Source organism: Diadema antillarum, unplaced genomic scaffold (assembly GCF_040938485.1).
Source record: "Diadema antillarum isolate AM-2024a unplaced genomic scaffold, OU_Dant_1.0 seq00001108_RagTag, whole genome shotgun sequence".
Taxonomy (NCBI): domain Eukaryota; kingdom Metazoa; phylum Echinodermata; class Echinoidea; order Diadematoida; family Diadematidae; genus Diadema; species Diadema antillarum.
The window spans coordinates 11,968-37,537 of record NW_027271924.1 but is presented as its reverse complement, the minus strand read 5'-3'; the positions used below and the strand labels follow the sequence as shown (position 1 = coordinate 37,537).

At 40.3% G+C, this 25,570-nt stretch overlaps 1 protein-coding gene across 1 annotated transcript; it reads left to right on the top strand.

Annotated features, from left to right (window-relative positions):
- The first annotated feature begins 135 nt into the window (after positions 1 to 135).
- On the top strand, positions 136 to 25,570 carry LOC139743815 (methionine--tRNA ligase, cytoplasmic-like). The gene is made up of 20 exons (XM_071654272.1): positions 136 to 221; positions 858 to 962; positions 2,871 to 2,961; positions 3,190 to 3,277; positions 4,085 to 4,204; positions 6,233 to 6,517; positions 7,266 to 7,372; positions 7,791 to 7,907; positions 8,679 to 8,882; positions 9,819 to 10,020; positions 10,435 to 10,680; positions 15,240 to 15,335; positions 16,726 to 16,843; positions 17,573 to 17,786; positions 19,098 to 19,229; positions 20,620 to 20,724; positions 21,243 to 21,426; positions 22,277 to 22,357; positions 22,982 to 23,146; positions 25,386 to 25,570. The coding sequence occupies exons 2-20, from the start codon at positions 860 to 862 to the stop codon at positions 25,563 to 25,565; spliced, it is 2,838 nt and encodes a 945-aa protein (XP_071510373.1). The 5' UTR covers positions 136 to 221; positions 858 to 859; the 3' UTR covers positions 25,566 to 25,570.

Genomic DNA, 25,570 nt, shown 5'->3' with positions numbered 1-25,570 from the left:
CTTCCGGGGTAAGCACGTGTACACACTGCACCTGCCTAGTCACACAAGTAAAGTGCTGTGTGCACATACACGCATACACACACACACACGCACCGCCACCGGAGAAATTTTGCTTGTACACATGTAGTAGTGAACGGTTCAAGGCCGCTATTCGCTGTTCAGTCAACCGGGAACACACGGTGGTTTGCTTGTATTTCATCATCCTAAATACTTCTTTCCTGGTAATCCCTCTTTTTGTTGTCTTCGTCTCCTGTATTTGCGATGATTACAGTATTCCATTCCAAAGATGCGTGGTAGTTCTTACTTGTAATTAAGAACGTCTAACTGTGTTTCGCTTGCGCTCGGCTCGATAATCGGCCTACACTCTACATTACTGTCTGTGTGTATATAAATGTATGCGCTCTATTCCACCAACACAATAATCAGACAGCTGTGCACCAGACCAGTGCAGTGGCGCTGTACTCAACTCGCACGATCCGACCAGGGAGGTGTGTGTGATACTGATAGGATATCCGACAGTTAAACAGGTAACGTTTAAACGTAAGTTTTATGGATCTACACTACGGGATCATCAACTGGAAACTTGTTTTAAAGATGGCTATTCACTGGGCTAGAACCATCTACAGTCACAGAGCAGAGTAGAGTCGCATCATTAGTTTTAGTATCATTGGTTTTTATGAACAGTCAGCGCAGTGATTGTTGGGAATGAACGATCAAGTGTTGAGTCTCAACTAACTTGAGAGTTTGACAGTTTGCCTCTTTCTTTCTTTTTTCTCCCATGCCATGCATTAATTCTTGGCTGCAATTTGTTCCGGATCATATCTCATCACATCTGTTGGCGGTGTCATCCTCATCAGCAATGAAGTTGTTTTCTAATCCGGGAAATCAGCATACGCTGAAAGTGCTCATAACTGCTCACCGGCATGGTGTTGATCTAGAGGTCGTAACAACAACCTCTTCAGGTAAGTAGAATTTGCTGAACAATGGCCATGCCAAAGCAGCACCTCATGTAAAATGCTGACATTCAAAGACAGACTTTCACTTGTATAGAAGCATGTAATGTAATTGCTAGCTGTTACTTATGCTTCGTTCAGTAGAATTCTAGATCAATTAGACTCTATATACTGCACTGAACCTGAATCGTTTGTTTTAGGTATGTCACTGGTACTATTTCATTTATTGCATCACACTTTGTTTCCTACTTCTTCTTTTTTCAGGGTAGTTTACATGTACACAAAACTATTAAGAATGCAAGTGTTTCTTTGTTTTTTTCAAAACTAGTGAAGCTTCTATAAATACCATATCTATAAAAAAATCTAGACCCTATGTGAAAATCATTTTAGGACAATTTAAATTGAAAAAAAAAATGGTGTAGGTGAAACTTAATTTTTAATTCATTAGACTTTAATAGAGAAAGAAGTGCAAATGTTTTTGTTTCTCAATTACATGTACAACATATATCGGTAAACTTGTGAAATGATTACATCACCTTACGACTTTGTCACTTTGCACATACAAATTATGTAATAAACTTAACAGTTGTGACAATTCTGTAACTGTATATTAGATTACAACCGTCCATTTGGTTTATCTTGGATGTATAGGAATGCACCTTATGATTTTCTCCTTGAATATTGAAACCTTCTTTTTTTTCAAGTCAGAGGAGGAATTCAGACAAATAAATCTATGTGACAGTTTATATATTTCTCTCTCTTCTTGCCTCAGCAAAGTTCAAAGACACACTTTGGCAAATACAGTCTGTATGTCAAAGCCAAAAGGGCAAGTGAAATATTTTCTAATGTTTGATATGAGGCAGATTCTGAAATGAATATGCTATCTGCTATTACTTAGTAGTCAATTTCTGGTGGAGACCTCTGTACAATGTACCTGTTTGCTGCAAGTTGCTGACATTACCAATATTGCTAATATTTAAATCATACACTTTTTAGTCAGGTATTGAGCCTTGACTGATCATAGTTTTAAAAGACTTTTTAATGTTTGATCAGATAAAATTTAAGGGAGAGTTAACAAAACTGAAAGAGGGAATGAAGAACCACTAAATATGCTCTTGAATTGAAGATGTTTAAAGGACAAGTTCACCTTCATAAACATAAGGATTGAGAGAATGCAACAATATTAGTAGAACACATCAGTGAAAGTTTGAGGAAAATTGGACAATCGATGCAAAAGTTATGAATTTTTAAAATTTTTGTGTTGGAACCGCTGGATGAGGAGACTACTACAGCTTGTGAGTCATATGCGTACAACAGTATAAAGAAAATGTAAAGAAAATTCAACATATTTTCACATTTTTCGCATAATAATAGAGCACTTGACTTGCCTCTTTCTAAAGGCAGGGGGAATAATATTACCCATAACATTTGTAGGTAACGAGTCGGGGGAATGTGTACTTTTTTCAAAAGATGAAATTTTGTGAAATTCTCTTTATATTTTCCTTATATTGTTGTACGCATGTGACATCTAAGTTATTCACACACTGCAGTAGTCTTCTCATCCAGCGGTTACTGCACACAAACTTCAAAAATTCATAACTTTTGAACGGATTGTCCGATTTTCCTCAAACTTTCAATGATGTGTTCTACTAATATTGCTACATTCTCTCAATTCTTATGTTTATGAAGGTGAACTTGTCCTTTAAATATACAATATTCAAGAGTTTCACCATGTTAACTGCATCAATCTTTAAACTACAACCTTTTTCTCACCAATATCGCAAGCACATACAGTATGTATATGCTTGCTTTTGAATTTAGCATTGTTGATAGAGGAAGTTGGCTGGGTGCTATGTTTTACTATCATTTCCTTTACAGTGATTTAGTAATGTACAAATATGTTGTTCTCATTCCAAGATTGCAAAGTTCCGTACCTGAAGAGGAATAGACTGCCCGTCCTTGAGATTGCTCCTGATGAGTTCATCTTCTCAGCCAACAACATTTGCAGGTGAGGTACATATACACGTATATATTTCCTGAATGAGATATACCTAGCCTGTCTTGATTCATTCAAAATCCATGAATATTTCCAATGTAATGAGTAATGTTCTCACTTATTTCTCTCGAGCTTCATTTCACTGTTTAAGTGCCCATCTTGTTAGCATTCATGACTATTTGTATCATGCAAGTACTTGTATGCATGTTTCTGTTTTGTTTTGTTTTTTCTGGCCACCAGGTACATCAGTTCTGAGGGCTCTGTGAATGCTGGGACGTGGGATGTCAAGGTTGGAGAGTGGGTGGAATGGGAGAGCACAAGACTACAGGTGACAGTAATCACAATATTTGTGTCAAGTGGCAAATATAAATCTTAAACTCAAAATTTGCCCTATTCTGATATATATACATGTACCATGTCATGTTATCAAAGCCAATATCATTTGTAACATAATCTTATCTCTTGTAAATGTCATAAGTGTCATAGATATTTGGTTTCAAACCCCAGCTGGTTGAGTCCTTTGATAACTTCTAGGTGCATCATATACATTTTGTATAACATAGTACTACATTCTTCTGAAAGCAGATGTATGAAACTATGGAATTTCTACGTATCTTTCTTGGTCCTCTTCTTTTTCTCCTTCATATTCTTGTTGTCTTCTTGGCCATCACTGTTTCCGTCTATTCTTCTCCTCTTCCTCCTCCACCTTCTCATCCTTTGAATGCAGTGTATAAAAATATAGGTTTGGTGGGAATTGGTTCTGATATGTAGGAGTTATGAGTAGATTGCACTTTGAGAGTTGATTGTAAATTTGATCATTTTTGTAATGACTTTGCAATGAAGAGTGCTGGGGGCGAAATGTTATTCAGTTATCTGTCTGTCTGTCTGCCCAGACATGTTACATGAGACATAGATGCACTAATCAGATTTTAGGCAAATATCCCTTAAAGGGAACCCAAACTCAAAGAGAAATATGGATTGAGTGAAAGCAGCAACATTAATAGAACACATCAGTGAAAGTTTGAGGAAAATTGGACAATTGATGCAAAAGTTATGAATTTTTAAAGCTTTGGTTTTGGAACTGCTGGATGAGGAGACATCTAGAGGTTATGACGTATGTGTCGTATTCCTGCAGGCTGCTTTGGGCCCCTACCTCTCGGCTGTGTACAGTGGTGGCAAGATCAACGCTGATGTACTGTCGGGTGTTCTGGGCAGACTGAACGAAGCACTCCGCAACAAGCAGTACATCGTTGGGGTATGCATCAATTGATACAGAATATTGCATGTCATCGTTTAAAAGCCAGATGCTCACATCCACCTCAACTGCACTGCAATTCTCCAATCATTCATTCAGACACCAATATGTTGACACAGAGTCGACCAGGCTTAGTTTATATCAGCAAACTGTAGGCTGCCCAGTGGCAGGTGGCAAGCGGCAAGCGGCAAGCGGCAAGCGGCAAGCGGCAAGCGGCCAGTGGCAAGCAGCAAGGTTCAACCTTGATTTAATGACAAAAGAAAACAAGGTGAGAATCATGAACAATGTACAACCAAACAATTACTGTTAAGACACAGTAAATCATCATAACCATCTGGATGTACTCTGCATTGTATTCAGATACCCCAATGTGTTCAAACTTGATGTGTACCTTCAATATATGATTACACATGTGCACTCTCATCAGAAACCTACATCTGTATATCAGCAATCATTGTTTGCCTGAACACGTCACTGTCTCTTATGACTCAAACTATGTATGTGAATAAATCATTTGTTACATTCATAACTGTGCTGCACTTATTGTGTGTCTTTAAACTGTAATGAAACTGTAACTATTGCCCCTGACCTACTTTCATATATACAAGGGTTCTACATATTCAATCACTACTCAATGTGCACTGTAAGCACAACTCCTCTCATTATTTATTGTCTATAACTGTAACTTGAGGCCAAAACACTCATTATACACCTCTTTACAGTTAACCCTAAAACAGCTGTGGGGGGTTGAATCAACCCCCCCTCAACATTTCCCATGACCGTTCCGCCGTGCGAAATTTTTTGACCGCGCCGCTCACTGACTTTTTACTTTAAAGTTTTGCACATCTTTTGACGCCATTTTCGCGAAAATCAGGGGTGAAAATGGGAGGGGGGTACACAGTGGCCTCTAAGTGCAAAAATTATGAAATGTGTCTCAGCCCTCGCTTCTGATATCACACATCTCTTACAGTAATTGTATATTTATGGCAAATATCAGAGTGACATTTGCACAGTTCAGGAAGATGGTTCGTTCATGTGTGACTGAGTGACTTTGTTTCTAAGCAATCTACCCACCTTGTGGCTCAGGAACAACACTTAAAGAGCAACACTAACCATGGTCACACTGGCAAAACTTGTCAAAGTTCAACTTCAAGAACTCTTTGCAAAGTTTACTCGTCCGTTCACAAATTTTGATCATTGATGCACATGCGCAACAAAGAAGAAATCGCATGCTGTCTGGCAGCTATTGATTGTTGTGTATTAAAAGGATACATTCAGGTACATCCCAATGTCCGTGCACTTCAGAGACACCACCGCGGGCAGGCAGTGGAGTTGTCACACGACAACTTTGTGAAGTTTCAGTTGTACAATGTACGTATTCAGACGGCACCAATTTTGACGAGATTTGCTGGGCTTCGGGAACTTTCCCTAGTTTGAGTGGGAAGTTTCATGAGAAGATATTTGGGAAGGTTGCAGTCTCACTAGCAAAACTTTGGGACTTCTCAAAGTTTTGCCTTTGTGACAATGGCTACTTAAAGACAGGGGTCAACAGCTCTTTCCTTTCATGCGTTGCCTTTTCGTGAAATTATCTGTGATTTCCAGTGGAGTGTGCAGACATTGTCATTTCATCGGCGGTGCATGAAATATGCGAAAATGAAATCTTTTGTTCTTCGGACTTGCTCTGTAGCAGGCTCGGTTCTGGTATTGTTTCAGCACAAAACATGAAAATGTTCGGTGGTAGGCGGTACAGAGTAGAGAATACTTATGTTGTACTCCTTGGCTTACTGTACATTGTTATACGGTTTTGAGTAGTAGGTAAGGAATGGCCTTGTGCATTGTGAAATAAACAATGTGTCTGTTGTTTCACCCCTCAAGTGTTTGAAACCTGTTCTATAGACAAATGAAATCTTGCCGTGTGAAATTATACCCATTTCTGACTTGGGGAAATCAACAGCAACCCTTTTTACCAAAATTCAATGCCATCAAATTTTCAGCCCTTTTTCTTTCTTTCTTTCCAATGATTTGTAGGACAATCTGACGGTTGCAGACATAGTACTTTGGGGTGCCCTATACCCAGCATTCTGCAAGACCCAAGATCTGTCGGCCAGCTATCCTGCTGTGCAGTCGTGGTTCCAGGGCCTGTCAGGCAATGAGAGCTTTCAGAAGGGCGTCACTGCCGTGACGGCTGGAAAGAAGGCGGATGTCTTCAAGGAAGCCATCTTGGCACAGCCAGTAAAGACTCTGGCTCCTGACGTACATGTAGGGGGCGACAAACCCTCAAGGGCTGCTGCAGCACAAGCTCAAGAGAATCATGTAAGAAATTTTTATTTTCTTTCATATGTGTCCAACGAGAAAACATTTTAGCATTCAACAGTGAAAGAAAATTAAAGAAACTTCATGTCACGATAATTACTGCTAATTGCTGGTAATTGCAAAATAAAGATTTGAAAATACTGTTTTTTTGTTATTTTGGGCATTTACTGTACTGCTTATAATTTTCGAATAGGATGCAAAATTTACTTACGGAGATTATCACACCTGGGGCCCGTTGCATAAAAGGTACTATTATGATAACTTTGCCATCCAATGGTAACTTCCATGGAATTCTTGATTTTGATTGGCTGTTGAGTATTGTTACCATGGTAGTTACCATTGGATGGCAAAGTTACCATAATAGTAACTTTTATGCAACGGGGCCCTGATGAGGCAGATTAATCAGCGTGTATTTTTAAGCGTATTTGAATAGTACGTAGTACTTTTGTTTTCATTTTCTTTTTAAATGACAGCAACAAGATAGGTGGTGTAAGTGGTAGCAGTTATGTTTCTTCACAGACCATTGTGTCAAATGTTTATTATTAGATGATTATTATTATGGTAGCTTTACTTTTTCTTTGAGAGATCATATCAATAAAATTTTATCAATCCTATGTTCAAACACAAATCCAAGTGCATGCATGTTTTTGTCAAATCCCCCTGTCCTGTACCATGCTATTTGACTCTGCGAATGTCCAACCGTCGGCTACAATGATACGATGATGTCTGCCTGTCTCATGTCACGTAGGAAGAGACCAAGGAGGAGATTCCTGCAGAAGAGATTGCTGCGGCAAAGGCCACATTCTTGAAGGGACGGAAGGCCTTGCCAAAAGCGCAGAAGCGTCGCCACCCAGTGTAAGTTCATTTCTCAATTTTTTGGTCATTCATTCGGTCAGAATTCCTTGTCGGAGGTAGCCTTCCCTCTCGCATAAGTGGTGAAAGCACCATAATGCTTTCTGTTTTGGCAACAAAACAAAGAAGAGACGCCGAATCATTTTGTTCAAAGATAAAAGTTGTGTCGTACAATCTAAACTATTTTACACTTTTGATCTCAAATACTCCAAAGCAAGTCATTATCCTGGCAAATCCCATCAGCCAGACAAGTTTCTTGGGAGATGCTTTCATTATATTGCAAGCAAATTCCAAATAGTGGAAAATGAATTTTGAGCCCTTTCCAGAATTATGTTAAAGCTATGCAGTCTGTTTATTCCATGAGTGGCATTTTACGTGTTTGAATGCAGACCATAAATTGTGGTTCTCTCTCGCTCTCTAGGCTTCCGCAGCCGAACACGAGGAACATCCTGATGACGAGCTCTCTGCCATACGTCAACAACGTGCCTCACCTCGGCACCATCATAGGCTGTGTGCTCAGTGGTGATGTGTTCTCAAGGTATTTCCTGTCACAAACCTCTTCCTGTTAATACTTTTTTTCTTTTGGGGGGGGGGGGGGGAGGTGGCAAGTCCCACATTTTATAGCTAAAGATATCCATGCAAATAATATTACCAGCCTAAGAAATGAAAATATATTTGATGCTGTTGTGTTTGAAGTTTTAGTAAGTGAAAAGTAGTACCACTACATTTTTCTGAAAAACACTTCAAAGTCATTGTACTTATATTAAGTATGATGCAATTAACTTTGGACAGTTTCATTTTTTTCTCCTGTGTGGAGCATTTCTGTCTTGTGTGAGGAGCATATTATGCCCCATAAAGAATATATTCCATATCAGTATGAATAATGTTTGTAACACCATGGTGTTAGTGCCAAATGATATATGACTGTATTGCTTTGGAACTAGAAGGTCATATGAGCAACATTTGAAAAAAAAAAGTAAAAGAGAAGACCTTAGGTCCATTTGTTGCAGACAAACCAGCCATGTACAATATGGTAGACTTTCGAATTAAGTTACATGAAAGGATTCCATTATCACGATGATGTTTGTAATACAAGTTGAAACTACATCCTGCCGTTACAATGTTTAGGCCCTTTTTACAGTTAACGTATAATAGTAAACAAGTAATAGAATCATTCAATAACTTTAATGCCTGAACACAAACTGTTAGTTGTTTAGAAGAGCTTTTTTAGTAAAATGTCAGCGTTTTAGTGCCAAATACTGAGATGTACTTTTAAAAGTATACATCATCTGTTACCACTGTTGCCCAGATACTGTCGCTTGAGGAACTACAACTCCCTCTACATCTGTGGGACTGACGAGTATGGGACGGCCACCGAGACGAAAGCCCTGGAAGAGGGCCTGACGCCACAGCAGATCTGTGACAAGTACTTTGCCCTCCACCGCGACATCTACAGCTGGTTCAACATCGACTTTGACCACTTTGGCAGGACGACCACGCAGCAGCAAACAAAGTGAGTTCACTCAGCATTCATGTCGTTTACTGTGGAGTAATAACACAAGTGACAAGAAGTGTAGTATCTCATTATGTGTGTTTGTGAGACTGAGACTGTTTTCAAACTGACGTGTTTGCATAAAAACAGAACCAAGCAGACAAACTGATATAGACTCAACTTTGTGATTTTTTGCGGGGTTTTTCTGTGATATTCAGAGTTCCCCTTTTCGTACAATTGATCTGTTGTTTCTCAATAGATGTTGTCAACACACAATGTAGATAAAAACATTTTTTCCCCCCGGCTGATACTCTTAATGATGGTGTTCAGAGTAGTCATACATATCAGATGTTTTTGGTTTTTTAACCCGTTGAGGACAAGTCCCAAGTATACTTGGGCAAGTGTCTTTGGGAAATGTGTGTTGTAGCAAAATCAGCCTGTCCTCAATGGGGTAATACATCATGTGGACACTCTTCCTTGTAGGATCTGTAAAGTACTCAAAGAGGAGATGCCTTTGTTGCTGTTTTTTATGGCAGAAAGTATCCAAGCAATAAGAAAGATGTTGTCAGGACATTACACGCTTCTGTCGCATTCCAAAGGTATTCAAGAGATCTATGGAATTATTGATGTGCGTTCTTTCATGAAGAAAATCAGATTGCCATATTGCTTATTGCTGTTGCCTATATTGCACTGTATATCGAGCTATGTTACTTGAATGATACGTTTTGTGTCATTTACTTTGGTTTGGCTGTTTGTCAGTAAATGAAGCTCACTTTGCCAGTAATGAGTCAATCTCACATTAAGATTTTGTATGTATGTGTGTGTGTGTGTGTGTGTGTGTGTGTGTGTGTGAGTGTTGTTGATAGTGATATCCTCTTAATCTAGTACCAAAGAAAGTCTTGAATTTACAAAGCCTGCAATGTAAATTGGTGTGTCTCGTTCAAATCTCAATTGAAGGATTGCGCAAGACATCTTCAACCGTCTCCATGCCAACGACTACTTGCTGGAGGACACCGTGGAGCAGCTGCTTTGTGAAAAGTGCAACCGTTACCTTGCCGACCGCTTCGTGGAGGGCACCTGTCCGCTGTGTAACTACGACGACGCCAGGGGCGACCAATGTGACAAGTGTGGAAAGCTGATAAATGCTACAGACCTCAAGGTTGGTTTCCCTAGGAGCACAATACTGTCGTGGCAATGTTTTTGGAGGCCATCGTTCTTTCGCATTACCCAATGTTCCACGTTAATATTACATACCAACTACCATCTGTTAGCTACTTAGTGTGAGCCAAGAAGGGTACAGGAGTGTGTCCAGTGTTTCTGTTTTCTATACCACTTCACCGCGATTCCCCAGTTTTACCCTTTGTGGAGATTGGAAGTCGGACCACTCATGTACTGTATCTTTCACTGATACGTCAATGAAATATTTGACAGGACTTCAGATTTTATTTGCTGTAGGTCTCTTTGTTTTGTCCAGGGTCATTCTGTGCCATTGTTATGTTCTTGTTTTGTACATATTTCCTGTGACACAGTACAGTGATCTTGAATTTTAAAAAAAATTATGTTCCCATTCCAGAACCCAAAGTGCAAAGTGTGTCGGGCCACGCCAGTGGTCAAGAGTTCCAAGCACCTGTTCCTGGACCTGCCCAAGCTGGAGCCACTCTTACATGACCACCTGCAGAAGGTCATGGCCGAAGGGACCTGGACGGCCAACGCAAAGCTGATCACCAACTCGTGGATTCGCGACGGCCTCCGCCCCCGCTGCATCACCCGTGATCTGAAGTGGGGTACGCCTGTCCCCCTGGAGGGCTTCAGAGACAAGGTTAGCATTGTCACTCGGTATGGTGTCCACACTCCTGCTACCTTCTGTAGAAGCCTTTCACTGAGCAATATCCTGTTTATCTTTGCTTATTTTCATATTTTACTTCAATACAACATAATACAGACGATACAATTCCATGATAGACCAGCAATTATTCACAAACAATACATTTCCATGAAAGGAAAAGGGAAATCAAGAAGTACAATGTATGATGAAAACAAAATTGTCATGCTTAACATGCAGAAGAATGATGATTTAAGAAATTGATAAGCAGACACATGGAGAGAGGTCATATTTTTTGTATTTAGCACAGTGTCTCCATGTGTTAAAGGAATGATATAGTTTTGGTTGTGTTGTAAGCCGGGTTAATGATGACGCCGACAGTCTCCATGAGTTGAAATTGCAATGATTTATTGAGCAAATCAAACAGACAGTCTAAACTCCGCACTATCCTCAGCTACATGTCGAATACAGAGTGAATAACAGATACAGGCCTATTAACTATTCAACATAGCAGAGCTCGTAGAGAATACATTAGTATACCATCCATTCTCTCTCAAGTGAAAGGTCAAAGTGAAAAATCAAGAATCAATCAAATCTGCGTCATTATATTCACATGAAAAATAAAAGTTGCGTTGTGCCCATGCCAACCACACGCACACTGCGCCATTGGCATGGACACAACGCGCCTCAACGCATTGACGCAACAATAACATACCGCATATTTCCATTTACCACAAACTTCCCCGCGATTGTATAACACAACCATGGGTTATATAATCCCAATTACATCATATCATTTTCATAACATTATACATAATAATACATAACAAAAAATTCCCCGCTCTTCATGTCAAATCATTACACTTTACAGCAATTCCATATAAGAGCGGATTAACAGCACATATACAAAATATACTTCAGGAAAGTGTGTGTTCCCCGCTTTTCCAGTCAAATATACAAACGTCGAAATACTACAAAATTGAACTTTATACATGAAATCTGCCAAGAGCTGAAACTCTTGAATCTTCCAAATTTACAGTAAATCATACAAACTCTTATTTGATACATGGCATAAATGTTCCGCGCCAAGAGAATAACACATCAATATGTTACAATTTTCTTCAGTTCCGTTTCGATGTAGAACTCAGCCGTCCCACATTGTCAGTTATGTACAGAATATCCGAGAAAACAATGCATGAAAACCCGTCAAACATGCCGTAACAGAACATGTTCTATACATTGTATATAAAACCATACATCAATGTGTACAGTTCAAATATATCGAGACGCAATATATAGACAAGTCTCTTAATACACATGTCAAATGCATACAACAACACAAACACTTCCCCGCGATTATATCATACGACCCGTATGATAATAATCGATTTTCTAAAAGTATAATGTACTTCTCAATGAATCAATATAACACATATCACGAAATTCACAGTTGAAACAAAGTGAAGTCACAGAATGTTAGAATTCACAACTAACAAAAATAAGCTTCTCCGCTATGATATACGGTAACTTCCCCGCTTTATGTGTCATATCGTCACAGTCAGCGATTTGCTCATTTACAAAACTTCACACTAATTAAGGTATCATTCAAAGCATGAATTCTCGACCAACTATTTCTCATTATCAAACGTCCCTGACTCACTGAACAACCACTAATATTGTCAGAATGCCATGTTGTTCAGCTGCCAACAAAACAATTAAAACAATGGCTATTATTATAGTTCCTTCGTTTTTCCACGTAATAGCGATTTAAAATACTTTCATATCACTATTCCAATATCTCATTAAAAACTTCTTATCAATCACATAATTATCAAAACAACCATTGGTTTCTCGCATCGATATTGCATTTCTAAATGCGCATAGTTCCTAATTCCATTGCTACTTGAGATGGTACACAAGTTTCAGCTGCTGTCATGAACGTATATACTGTAAGCGAATCAACTCACAACAAATTCCATGAACGGACGACGAATTTCTAACCTGCAGCAACCAAGCTTTCATGAAAATTCAGTCTCCAGTTGGACTCCCAGGGCCCCCATACCGTTCCTTGAACATGACATCCATGCTTCCACATGTTACAGTTAGATATGCATGCCTCCCTTGTTGTTACATTATTGACAACAATGTCACAAAGAGAAATATTCTCCCCTTTTGGAATTGACCGCTCCTTTGGCGCTAAGTGAGTGCTCAGTGGCTGCACTTTTGCATGCTTTTGAACATCCTGACCTTCATGTGATAATTCGGGACCCCTCTCGGTACCCTCTCCCACAGGTTTTGCAATTAGAAGCACCCCAGCATCTAAATCCTTTGCATCAACCTGTTCATCACATGACTCACGTCCATGTCCCCCAGCATCAATTTCTGCACCACCCTCATCTACATCAACGCAACCCAGAATCTGCGATCCCCCATCCGAAAGAGTAGATATGACATCCTCCTTCTCCTGTCCAGCTGTATCTGACATGTCTGAGGAAAGATCTAGCTGCTGAGCAACCGGGTCAGTGAACACTCCTTGTGTTCCAGTATCAGCACTCCCAGTTTTCAGCCCATCTCCCTCAAGCATACAGTCTTCACGGAGAACTAACAATGCTTCTCTCCTAAGCACTTCAAATCGGTCTCCCCTATTTCTCATGTGCAAACGCCTTAACAAAATTCGTTCTCTCTCATCCCGTGTTCCACTGACAAACTGGCTTGACAGAACTTCGTCTCTAAGCTGCCTCAAAGCCGCAGCTTCCTTCTCATCGTCTGCAGCATCGACCAATTTTGCATAAAGACGCATGAGAGCCCTACTGAAGTCTGCCAAGTTTTCATCATCACGTTGAACACGATTATAAAACAAGCATCGCAAATAGTGAGAATTCTCTCGACTAAAACACAGACGGAGAGCTTTTACAACCTCTGTAAAACTCATCCTCTTCTCTTCAGACAGACAATAAAGAATCTCCTCTCTTGCTGGCCCCGTAAGGTTGCTCACCAAAACCCAAGCCTTCTCCTCATCACTGAAATGGAAAGGTTCAATAATAAAATTGAATCCTTCCATCCAGTTAGAAAAAGGAGTTTCAGTGCCATCTTCACAATACCCACTAAACTTTTCAATCTGAGCATGGCCTAGAGCGAGATTTACACACAACTCTATTGCCTGTCGATATGATGACGAAGAGCAATTATCACCTTGCACATCCTTATAAACAAACTGTTCACACATGACTAATTACGCAGTTAAACTGACCAATTAAGACACATCATTTTCAAACATGAAACGTAATGCCCAAGAATGGCATCATAGGTCAAAATCTGCCTGAAGTCCAATCGGTTTAAACGAAAGTTATCAAATACCGTCTTATTCAGTGCGTGAGATGCCATCAGCTCCAACTGTCACATCCCGATCGATGTCCTGCTGCTCCTGTGGTACACTCGTGCTGATAGACATCTACGGCAAACTCTCGATGCACCATTTGCTCCAGTCTTCAATCTGCTACCGACGAGCCTGATCATCTTGAAGTTGCCTCACAGAGTAGCGTTGCTCTACCAGGGCTGATCAACGTACACCATCAAGATCACTCCTGCATACTCCTGTCCACTACCAAAGTGTCGTCAAAACAGCAGGTCTCCTCGGAGCGAAACGTGGATCTTTCTTCCGTCATACTCGAGAGGCTGTTATTCGTTGATCAGGGTTCTTCAACTCGATGAACCGTCAGAACGTCGCAATCCGCCAGGCTGTCATCATCCCACTCCTGACACCATTTGTTGTAAGCCGGGTTAATGATGACGCCGACAGTCTCCATGAGTTGAAATTGCAATGATTTATTGAGCAAATCAAACAGACAGTCTAAACTCCGCACTATCCTCAGCTACATGTCGAATACAGAGTGAATAACAGATACAGGCCTATTAACTATTCAACATAGCAGAGCTCGTAGAGAATACATTAGTATACCATCCATTCTCTCTCAAGTGAAAGGTCAAAGTGAAAAATCAAGAATCAATCAAATCTGCGTCATTATATTCACATGAAAAATAAAAGTTGCGTTGTGCCCATGCCAACCACACGCACACTGCGCCATTGGCATGGACACAACGCGCCTCAACGCATTGACGCAACAATAACATACCGCATATTTCCATTTACCACAGTTGAGATGGGAATTCAGGTTTTAATAACTTTTTATAAGACAATTAGAAACTTTTTACATGAAATAATAAAGAGCATTCAATGCTAAGAGGAATTCAAAGTTTATTTGACCAAAATTGGTTTTGAAATTATTGAGATATCCAAAACAAAGAGGTCCTAATAAAAGGTGGGTCCTAAAATTGTATGCTCTTTCATATTTCATACGTAGTTTCTGATTATCTTGTAAAAAGTTAAAATTTGAATTCCCAATCTCAACCAGAACCATATCATCCCTTTAAGCTTCTAAAAATTTGTATGTATGGTTTGATGTCACTGCAAAAGAAGCCTCAGCGAATAATCACTCTGACAATGACTATTCTTCCCTTTCATTACTCTATGATTTTTAACTGTAACTTTTCAACAGGTGTTCTACGTGTGGTTTGATGCTCCAATTGGCTACCCGTCCATCACTGCCTGCTACACTGACCAGTGGGAGAAGTGGTGGAAGAACCCTCAAGAGGTAAGCAGATTAAATTCCCCCATAAGCAGCTGTTTGAAGAGACAAGTCAGGAACAAGAAATTATTTCTTCCACTGGAATCACGTCTGTGTTTAACACTTATTAGTCTGTATTTAGTTTTTGCAATAGAAATCAGCAAGGGAATCATCCTAGAGGGAAGTTATTTTATGAGCAGTTAGGATAAATCAATAAGTGTAGTAAACTCTGAGTGAAACCAATCTGGTCCAGTAGATCTTGACTTGTTACCCGACCCCAACATGTCTTAAAAGATATCGTTTAATGTGACACATTAAAAGATCAAAATGATTAATTTCCTCTTGGTTAACATGAATGGATGAATTCCTTCTTTCCATCAGTGAAAATGCTTGGTAGCAGTTTGTAATACAAAGAAGCTGCATCAAAGTGAGAAATGATCTGTTTGTTTGTTTGATTTTTCATGTCTTACCGCTGTGAGGAATGTATTATACTGTTTTGATATCATTTTTCATGCAAAATACACTGACCTAGTCTCTTGTTGTCATTGGCAGTTGCAAACTTAATTCTCCAGCATATCTGTTTCACATAGCGGTCAATCTTGGAAATGACCTGTGTGAAGGTCAGTGGGCCTGCAGCTCATTTTTGTTGAAGATCTGTCAAGAATCCATGCCATGATATTATCGGTAGTCCATGGGTATCATTAATAACTTATGAATTTCCATCATTAGGCCAGGTTCCTCATGCATTTCTATTAATGCATTATCTTTCTTTCTTTCATATTTTCTTGTTGCTCTTCAATACCTTTCAAGACCAGGATTCAGTTTGCTGGCATTAGATGTTGCTGTGTCAGGCAAGACTAGGACTTTTTGGTTGTGAGGTACAACCTTAGTCAGGAAGGCATGCATATTGCCTTCTGTAAAACATGAATGCAAATGATAATATTGTCTCTGAAGAAGAAAATCACTAATCAAGCTTTTTGAAAATGGATAAGATACCAAATTTGTACTTTCTTCTCATTTTGTTGCAGTTTTGAAATTACAAATTTAACTACTTGCACAATCGTCCAAAACATGTGAATATAAATTGCATATACTTATAAATACTCATAACTTATGAATTTCCATCATTAGGCCAGGTTCCTCATGCATTTCTATTAATGCATTATCTTTCTTTCTTTCATATTTTCTTGTTGCTCTTCAATACCTTTCAAGACCAGGATTCAGTTTGCTGGCATTAGATGTTGCTGTGTCAGGCAAGACTAGGACTTTTTGGTTGTGAGGTACAACCTTAGTCAGGAAGGCATGCATTCAAATTTGAATAACCCAGTTGATATGTCTGTTAAGAGCTTCTAATATTAATATATTGTTACATTGTACCTGATTTGTTTGTTTGTTTGTTTGTGTTCCATCCTTGTAGGTGGAGCTGTATTGTTTTATGGCCAAAGACAACGTTCCCTTCCACAGTGTAGTCTTCCCCTGCACACAGCTTGGCGCAAAGGACAACTACACTGTGATCAACAGCCTCATTGCAACAGGTAACGGCACCACATGTAGACACCAAATAATTTGACCCAGATAGATACTTGTCATTCTCTTCATTATGATATGTCTCTCTGATGGTATCTCTGTTTTCTCTTTTGATTTGGAAATTATGCCAGGTGTATACAGTCATGTGTTTGATTTCATTTCAATAACACCTCTTACATGTTGGGGAAAGGAAGGGGGGATCTGAAATGGATTCAAATGCTGTGTGTTACAGTCCATCACTATCAAGATGGGCAAGGAGGGGCATGGACATTCACTGACTTAGAGGGCAGTATTAGGCTGAAAAAAACACTGCAGAGAATTGATGTTGGAAGGGGGACAGGGGTTATCAGACCTCCCACCCATTCTGAATTTGGAGGAAAGAACCTGAATTCTGACCATTCCCAGCTCTTGTTTCAATGGGAGTTTCCTATTATCCTTGATAATTTTACTACACACTTCTATGGCAACTGTTCTTTCTTTCCTGCTTCTGAGTCATATCATCCCTATTTTTCAGTCAAAAAGGTTGGGAGGTCTGGGTTATGCAAATTTCTTTTGCAGCATATGTCATGCTGTGCAAAGAAAAAAAAAAGCTTATTTTGATTATTATGATTATGATGATGGTGTTTTTTATTTTTATTGTTATCAGAATGAATTCTTGTTATACAATGTTAATTGATATCATTGTTACATCATTTTCTTGTTACATCATTGTCAATGATGTGATATCCTTCCTGCAGAATTTCTGAACTATGAAGACACAAAGTTCTCCAAGAGCAGAGGAGTTGGTGTGTTTGGGGACAACGCCCAGTCCACCGGCATCCCAGCTGACATCTGGCGTTTCTACCTGCTCTACATCCGGCCAGAGACTCAGGATAGTGCCTTCAGCTGGGCCGACCTGGTCTGGAAGAACAACAGCGAGCTGCTCAACAACCTGGGTAACTTCATCAACAGGTACGTGAGGGGATGGTTAACCAAATATGGTTTGAGTGTAAATGTTGCCACCTGGTTGCAGCAGTAAGCAAGACAAAACTCCAAAATATCCCCGTATAGGCAAGTGGGTCAATTTGGCCGCAAGGGCTACAATAATATTCAAGTTGACATCAAGGACGATGCTATAGAGGTAAAAAAACATCCATCAATCCCATCAAATGGCATGATTTGATAGTGCTACGCTGTCAATAGAAAGTAGTTCATAGCATGGAAAGGTTTGTACATTGTGTGATTCCAGTGCAAAAATAATATACAAAAAATGTACAAGTATCTTTTGTACTATAGACTAGTTTTACATTTTTGTACACTAAATTTTGTCCATGTGAATTTTCATTGGCACCAAGATGTGTCAATGATGAAATGAACAGCATTTTGAATTCATTTTATGTGATCTACGTTGAAAATTCTCACTTTTTCAACCACTTTTTTGTTGCACTTTAGCTTCCTTCCATTTCCAGTGATTCTTATTTCATGATTATGTAATCTCTGGCCATGAGCTTCATGTAAAACAACAAGAAAAGTATTTCAGTTGGACAACAGTCAGTTTCTTGCATTGTGGCAAAGAGCCATTCATGGCAGATGATAGAATAGAGAATGATGTTGATAGTTTGATGCAAACTGCTCCACATGCACACCATACATATGCACTTACTGCTACTCACCAGAAGTTCTCAAAGTGTCATGTCATCTCTTCAAACAAGCCACAACCAGAAGTGTTTTTGTCTTTACTAGCTCTAGCAAGAATTTTATTCTACATTGGTTTGTAGGGGCAGCTGTCTTTGTGGTGCAAAAAAAAAAGAAAAAAAGTGATATCTTTGAATCTACTTGTTACTCATACTTATTGTGATTTATCAAAGAAAAGTACTGTATATTCCTTTTATGTGTGATTTTATTGTTTGATTTTTTTTTTGGTCAACTGACATTGCATATAGGACATTACATGCATGTACATGTCCAAATATTGCCTCCTGTAGAACATAAATGCAAATGATAATATTGTCTCCAAAGACAAAAATCACTTATCAAGCTTCTTGAAAATGGATAAGTTATGAATTTTGTACTTTCTTCTCATTTTGTGCAGTTTTGAAATTAACTACTTGCACAATTGTCCAGACATGTGAAATATAAATGGCATATAATGTACAGTAAGTATACTGGTATTAATCAGCTCTTTACTGATTGATATTTGCTTGTGGTAGTGGTATAACTTTTGCAAGTGAAGTGCTCATGATGATGATGATGATAACGGCCTCAGTTTTCTCTGTGTTTCAGAGCGCTGATGTTTTTGGAGAAGAATTTCGACGGCAAGATACCTGAGCTGAAGCTGGAGAGCGAAGATGAGCGACTCATAGCAGAAGTCAACCGCGAGCTCAAGCACTACGTGGCTCTGTTGGAGAGAGTGAAGTAAGGGTCAAAGGGCGAAAGGCAAAGGTCAAATGCTGTCATTGATAGACATTGATACATGGTTTCTTTCACTTTTTTTTTTCTACACACTGACCATGAAATGATCATAGAACCTGCCATTAGAGGAATATAGTTTTCAAACATTGGCTTTGAAAATGGAATGCGAACAAGCATGAATTAGCAAAGTATTTAAACGCAATGAATCTATAAAACTGAGTTGCGTGCTGCAGAAAAACTGACATGTTATATTTCAAACCATCTCAGCCTTTCTATTTCAGACAGGAAATGGTTAAAGCCCAAACAAAGTTCTGGTAGGCCTGCAAAAGTTGTCGAATTTCGCTCCCAAATGTGAACGTATGCTTAGGAAATGTGCAGGATAACGATGTTATTACAAGATATTTGATGGGTAACGACGAAAATGCGAAATATTAACCAAGAAGGTTCAGTCTCAGAACTTACCCGAACGGGGTCAGGTTAAACTCGGACTCGGGGATAACTCGGCTTCGCTTTGACGGCGGGATGAGTTGTAATGGTTGTCCCTCTGATTGTACAGTGTTGTCCAATGGGAGCCGCCTGTATAAACTAGCGCTTCGTGTTCTGGCTACTCGCAGTAATGGTCCGAGTTGCTACAACGCGCGCATCAAAAACCTCTTGCGCGCAAGCAAAATTAGTGTGCGCCTGTCAAGCACCTCTAAAACAATCAAAGGCCCTTGATAAACAACAACAAAAACTCTAAAGACCGCGCGTCTCAGCAACTGAGGACCGCGCGCTGTCATTTTTGTTTCAAGTGTTTTGTACAGGATTACGTTAGCACGCACTTTCCTGTCCATTCAGTTAGGCCTCATTTTGTACTTTGCAGTGGCCAGTAGAATGTGGCGATCACTTACTGCGTGTGAATTGTCTGAAGTAGGGTCGAATTTTTCCAGAGATCGAGTTAGTCTGGAGCCTTCTGGAATAAAAGTCGGTTTTCCTACTATTATTATTTTTCTCAAAATACTTCAAATCGACTCATCATTCCAGCAAACCGCGTCAGCCAGGTAAGTTTCTTAGTGGACTCTTTCGATATATTGCAAGTAAAAATGAAATGGTGCTAGACGGGTTCTCCAGCACTTACCGAAACTTAGTTTTCACTTTAAAGATGCCAAACTTTCTGAGTTTCAAACAAACCTCAACTTTTGTTCAGTGGTGTCATCTTTCTCCACTGATTGTATGATCAGGCAGCACATGATCTTGCTTGAGGATATATCAAAAAAAAAAACTTAGCCAGAAGGACAAATTTATGCCCTGATTTGCTTAGATATCATTATAGTATGCAAGTTGTTATGTGTTATTATGAGCAGTTTTTGCACGATTGATTTCGATGACCGAATTCCTCTCTTCTTGATTTCAGAATTCGAGACGCTCTGAAGCACATACTCAACATTTCCCGTCTGGGTAACCAACACATCCAAGCCAGCAAGCCATGGGTTCTTGTGAAGGGAAATCCCCAAGAAAAGTAAGCTCAATTCATTGAAAATCAATAAAGTAATAAAAATGCGAAGAGTATGCAGTGATATACATGTATTAATTAGAAAATTAATTCATTTAGAATTGAAAATATATATGAATATATCTGTGTAATGTGAGTATATATGAAAAATATAATGATGAAAGTATGTTTAAGAAATATGTGCGTAATATATGTATTGAATAATTACCAGTAAATGAATAAATAATACCGCATGTGGGATAAAATTTTGACAAAATGATCCAGCAGCTGGTTGTTGTTGTTGTTGGTTTTTTTTTTTCCAAAGTACATCATCTGTTTATACCCCATGGGCAATCTTGTGCCCTAATGAACAGATATTATGTGGGCCATTGAGTGTAAAATCAAGTAGACTGTTAAGCAGTACATTGCCGAGTTCTGGAATTAGAGGAAATGAGTTTGTCGAGCGTGGAATCCAGAATTAAGTGTAAATGCTCCTCGAGCCTCAACCCATGCATCATCCATGCCCTCTCCCGACTCCTGTGTAGACTGCGAGCAGGCAGCGTGATCAGCCTGGCAGCCAACATCGCCTGCCTCCTGTCTGTCATGCTGCAGCCCTACATGCCCGACACCAGCCGCATCATCCAGGACCAGCTCCGGGCCCCGCCCGAGGTCAACGTCCTGACGGAGGAGTTCGTCTGCTGCCTGGAGAAGGGTCACCAAATTGGCAAGGTGAGAGACGACGGGCCAAGATTTGTTTAACCCATTGAAGACTAGTTCCTAGTATACTCGGGCAGGTGGCTATGGGAAATGTGTGTTGTAGCAAAATCAGACCATCCTCAATGAGTTAAGACCCAGGGAGCATGGGAAAACATGGGTTGTCTGATTGCATCAGTCTTCATTTGCTGCCCACAGGGGTACAGTAGAAAAATACAAATAGCGCCCGTCAGCCATGTATGTCAGCGAATATGTGCATCGAAGCATTCGCTCATCGGTAATGGTTGACTCCTGTCCAGATTCTTCAGTTGTGTGTGTGTGTGTACATAGAGATCACTGCTAAAGCTGTACATGATTCATATGGGGGATTCTGGAATATATCCGAACCGGACTCACCTTCCCAACACTACAGGGTCATTAATACCCCAACCTCCTAAAGAAGGGTCTTTCAACCTCCTAAAAAAAGGGTCTTTAATACCCCAATTTCCTAAAGAAGGCATGGGAACGTTTGTCATCATTCACCATGCAGTCACCTTGTTTGTTCACATGAATGGAAGTCTTCAGATAGATTTCAGTTTCTACAGCAGCTCTGTAATTGAGTCATGAAAATTGATATTGATCCATACAAAATAAGTCTTAATTGTTAGGACATGAACCTTACCCATGATAGTGTCAACTTTTATTGCCTAGTAGCAATTTGCCAGTACAGGCAATTGAGCAGTATATTGTTGACTGTCTGAAATGAAGCCCTCTCTAATTTCATGATGATTTCCCTTGATTTTGTTAACTAAATGACACTGAAGGTGATTTCTAAGACACAATTTGTATCATCATATATGTGTACTTTTATCGTGTTTAACCACAGCCTAAGCCTCTGTTCTCCAAGATCGAGGCTGAACAAGCTGAGGAATTCAAGAAACGATTTGCTGGAAAGCAGAAAAAATCAGTGAGTGCATCTGTCTTTCTTCTGTTTTTTTGGAGGGGGGAAATAGCTGTGCAGTTGTGTGCGAGTTTGTGATCAGCTGCGCATCATGTGCTTATCACTTTGTGAAGAGTGGAGTATGATTCTGAAGTTGTTATTTTTTTCTGCAATAACCTTTGGTGATGTTTGTTTGTTTGTTGTTTGTTTTTATTTCCAAAACAATGAATCATATACAAAATAAACAGTGTTGAACATGACATAATTGAAACATGAATTCAGATTGAAGTATCAAAACACAATGAAAACAAATTGACATGTGACAATAATGATAACATGTAACGGTGGATAGCCCATTTCAGATCTATCAACATGATAGTTCTGTTCTTCTATGGGGTCCAAGATTTGTTATATGGGGCTGTATGTTTGTAAGCCACATATTGGTAACATAAAAATTATCTTATATCGCAGCCAGCCAATCACATAACAGAGGTTCTGATCTCAATTTAATTCTTATTCATAACATGTTAATGATGCCAGCTTGTATCCCTTATAAAAAAGAAGAAGAAGAAGACTAAAGCAAAGATGTATTAGGATTAATGAACTGTGTGTTCTGTGGCACTAACTTCATTTCCATGCTGATCTCACAAGGAGGCAAGTGCTGCCAAGCCAAGCCCTCCAGCACAGGTAACAGTTGCAGCCACCACACCAGCAACTGTCAGCAACACAGCAACACCAGCATCTGGTCCCACAACACCGGCTGGTCCGGCAACACCACAGGAGGTGGAGAGACTGACAGGGGAGGTTAACAAGCAGGTAGGACAAAATCACTGCTGGCATGGCAACCCATTTATTACATGCATGTAGCCCAGTGCCAATGTGAGAATGTTTGGTAGCAACATGCTCTTGCGTGGCAGTTTTTAGCTCACCTGAGCCAAAGGCTCAAGTGAGCTATTGCGATCGCCCTTCGTCCGGCGTGCGTCGTGCGTCGTGCGTCGTCCGTCGTCCGTCGTGCGTAAACTTTTTACATTTTCATCTTCTTCTTGAAAACCTCAGGACCGATTTTCATCAAACTTGGCAGGTAGCATCCCTAGGGGGTTAGGAACTCAATTTGTTAAAATGGGCACCATGCTCCACCCAGGGGGCCCCCAGGGGGCCCAAACCCCCCAAAATTAAGGAATCTGTAAAAATCTTCTTCTCTAGAACCAGAAGTGATAGAGCTAAGTTAATACTATGAGTTAGTTCATTGATGACTGTAGTTTCAAGTTTGTTCATGGCAGAATCAGGGGTGCCCCCCTTGGGACCCAGGGGAGGGGGGGTGGGGAGGGGTTCTAATGGGGCCTAAATTGTACATTTTCATCTTCTTCTTGAGAACCCCTTGACCCATTTTCACCAAACTTGGCAGGTAGCATCCCTAGGGGGTTAGGAACTCAATTTGTTAAAATGGGCACCATGCCCCACCCAGGGGGCCCCCAGGGGGCCCAAACCCCCCAAAATTAAGGAATCTGTAAAAATCTTCTTCTCTAGAACCAGAAGTGATAGAGCTAAGTTAATACTATGAGTTAGTTCATTGATGACTGTAGTTTCAAGTTTGTTCATGGCAGAATCAGGGGTGCCCCCCTTGTGACCCAGGGGAGGGGGTGGGGAGGGGTTCTAATGGGGCCTAAATTGTACATTTTCATCTTCTTCTTGAGAACCCCTTGACCCATTTTCACCAAACTTGGCAGGTAGCATCCCTAGGGGGTTAGGAACTCAATTTGTTAAAATGGGCACTGTGCCCCACCCAGGGGGCCCCTAGGGGGCCCAAACCCCCCAAAATTAAGGAATCTGTAAAAATCTTCTTCTCTAGAACCAGAAGTGATAGAGCTAAGTTAATACTATGAGTTAGTACATTGATGACTGTAGTTTCAAGTTTGTTCATGGCAGAATCAGGGGTGCCCCCCTTGTGACCCAGGGGAGGGGGGTGAGGAGGGGTCCTAATGGGGCCTAAATTGTACATTTTTATCTTCTTCTTGAGAACCCCATTACCCATTTTCACCAAACTTGGCAGGGAGCATCCCTAAGGGGTTAGGATCTCAATTTGTTAAAATGGGCACCATGCCCCACCCAGGGGGCCCCCAGGGGGGCCCAAACCCCCAAAATGAAGGAATCTTTAAAAATCTTCTCTAGAATCAGAAGTTATAGAGCTAAGATAATACTATGAGTGAGTACATTAATGACTGTAGTTTCAAGTTTGTTCATAGGAGATCCAGGGGTGCCCCTTTTGGGGGCAGGGGTGGGGGGGGGGGGTGGTTGGGAAGGTCCAAATGGGGGCCTGAATTGTACATTTTCATCTTCTTCCTGAAAACCTCATAATGGATTTTCGTCAAACTTGGCAGGTAGCATCCCTAGGGGTCAGGATCTCAATTTATCAAAATGGGCACCATGTCCCACCCAGAGGGCCCCATGGGGCCCCAATCCCCCCCCCAAATTAAGGAATCTTAAAAAATTTGGGCCCTTATTGTACATTTTCATCTTCTACTTGAGAATGCCTGGTCAAATTTTGGTAGAGCTGTGAATAATTTAGATTAGTGACTGCGTGAAAGGTGAACTTGCGATACTCAGGTGAGCGCTAGACCCGCGGGTCTCTTGTTGTTTCAGTCTAGTTTCTGCTTCAGTGTGTTAAACAATGCCAAGTAATGATCCTAAGCACTTCATGTCTTTGATCAAGAAATTGATAGTACAACTACTAGTATACTATGGATTTCCTCAGTACTGAGGATGTCTTTACTCCACTGAAGGGGAACGGAAATCTTTTCTGTATTAAACTTGATGACTGATAAATGGGTAATTTTGTACACTGTTGATGTGTGTGCAATAACTCATGAGATTCTAGGCTATTTTGCATTTTCTTCTGGTTGAAAACTTTTGTGTTTTTTGCCCCCCCCCCCACAAGCTCCATTTCCTGTGGACAGTGACTCTGCATTAATGTTAACCTTTGACCCAGGACATGTGGGATTTGTTTCTATGAATTGACATTGAAATTGAATGCAATCTTTCTCTCTGACATCCCCAGGGGGAAAAGGTACGCAAGCTGAAGGCTGAGAAGTCTGAAAAGGCCTTGATTGACGCGGAGGTGAAGATTCTCCTGGACCTCAAGAAGCAGCTCTCCATCGCCCTGGGTCAGGATCCCAACGCCCCCGCCCAGCAGGGCAAGCAGAAGGGGAAGAGCAAGAAGAAAGGTGGCAAAAAGTAGGAAAA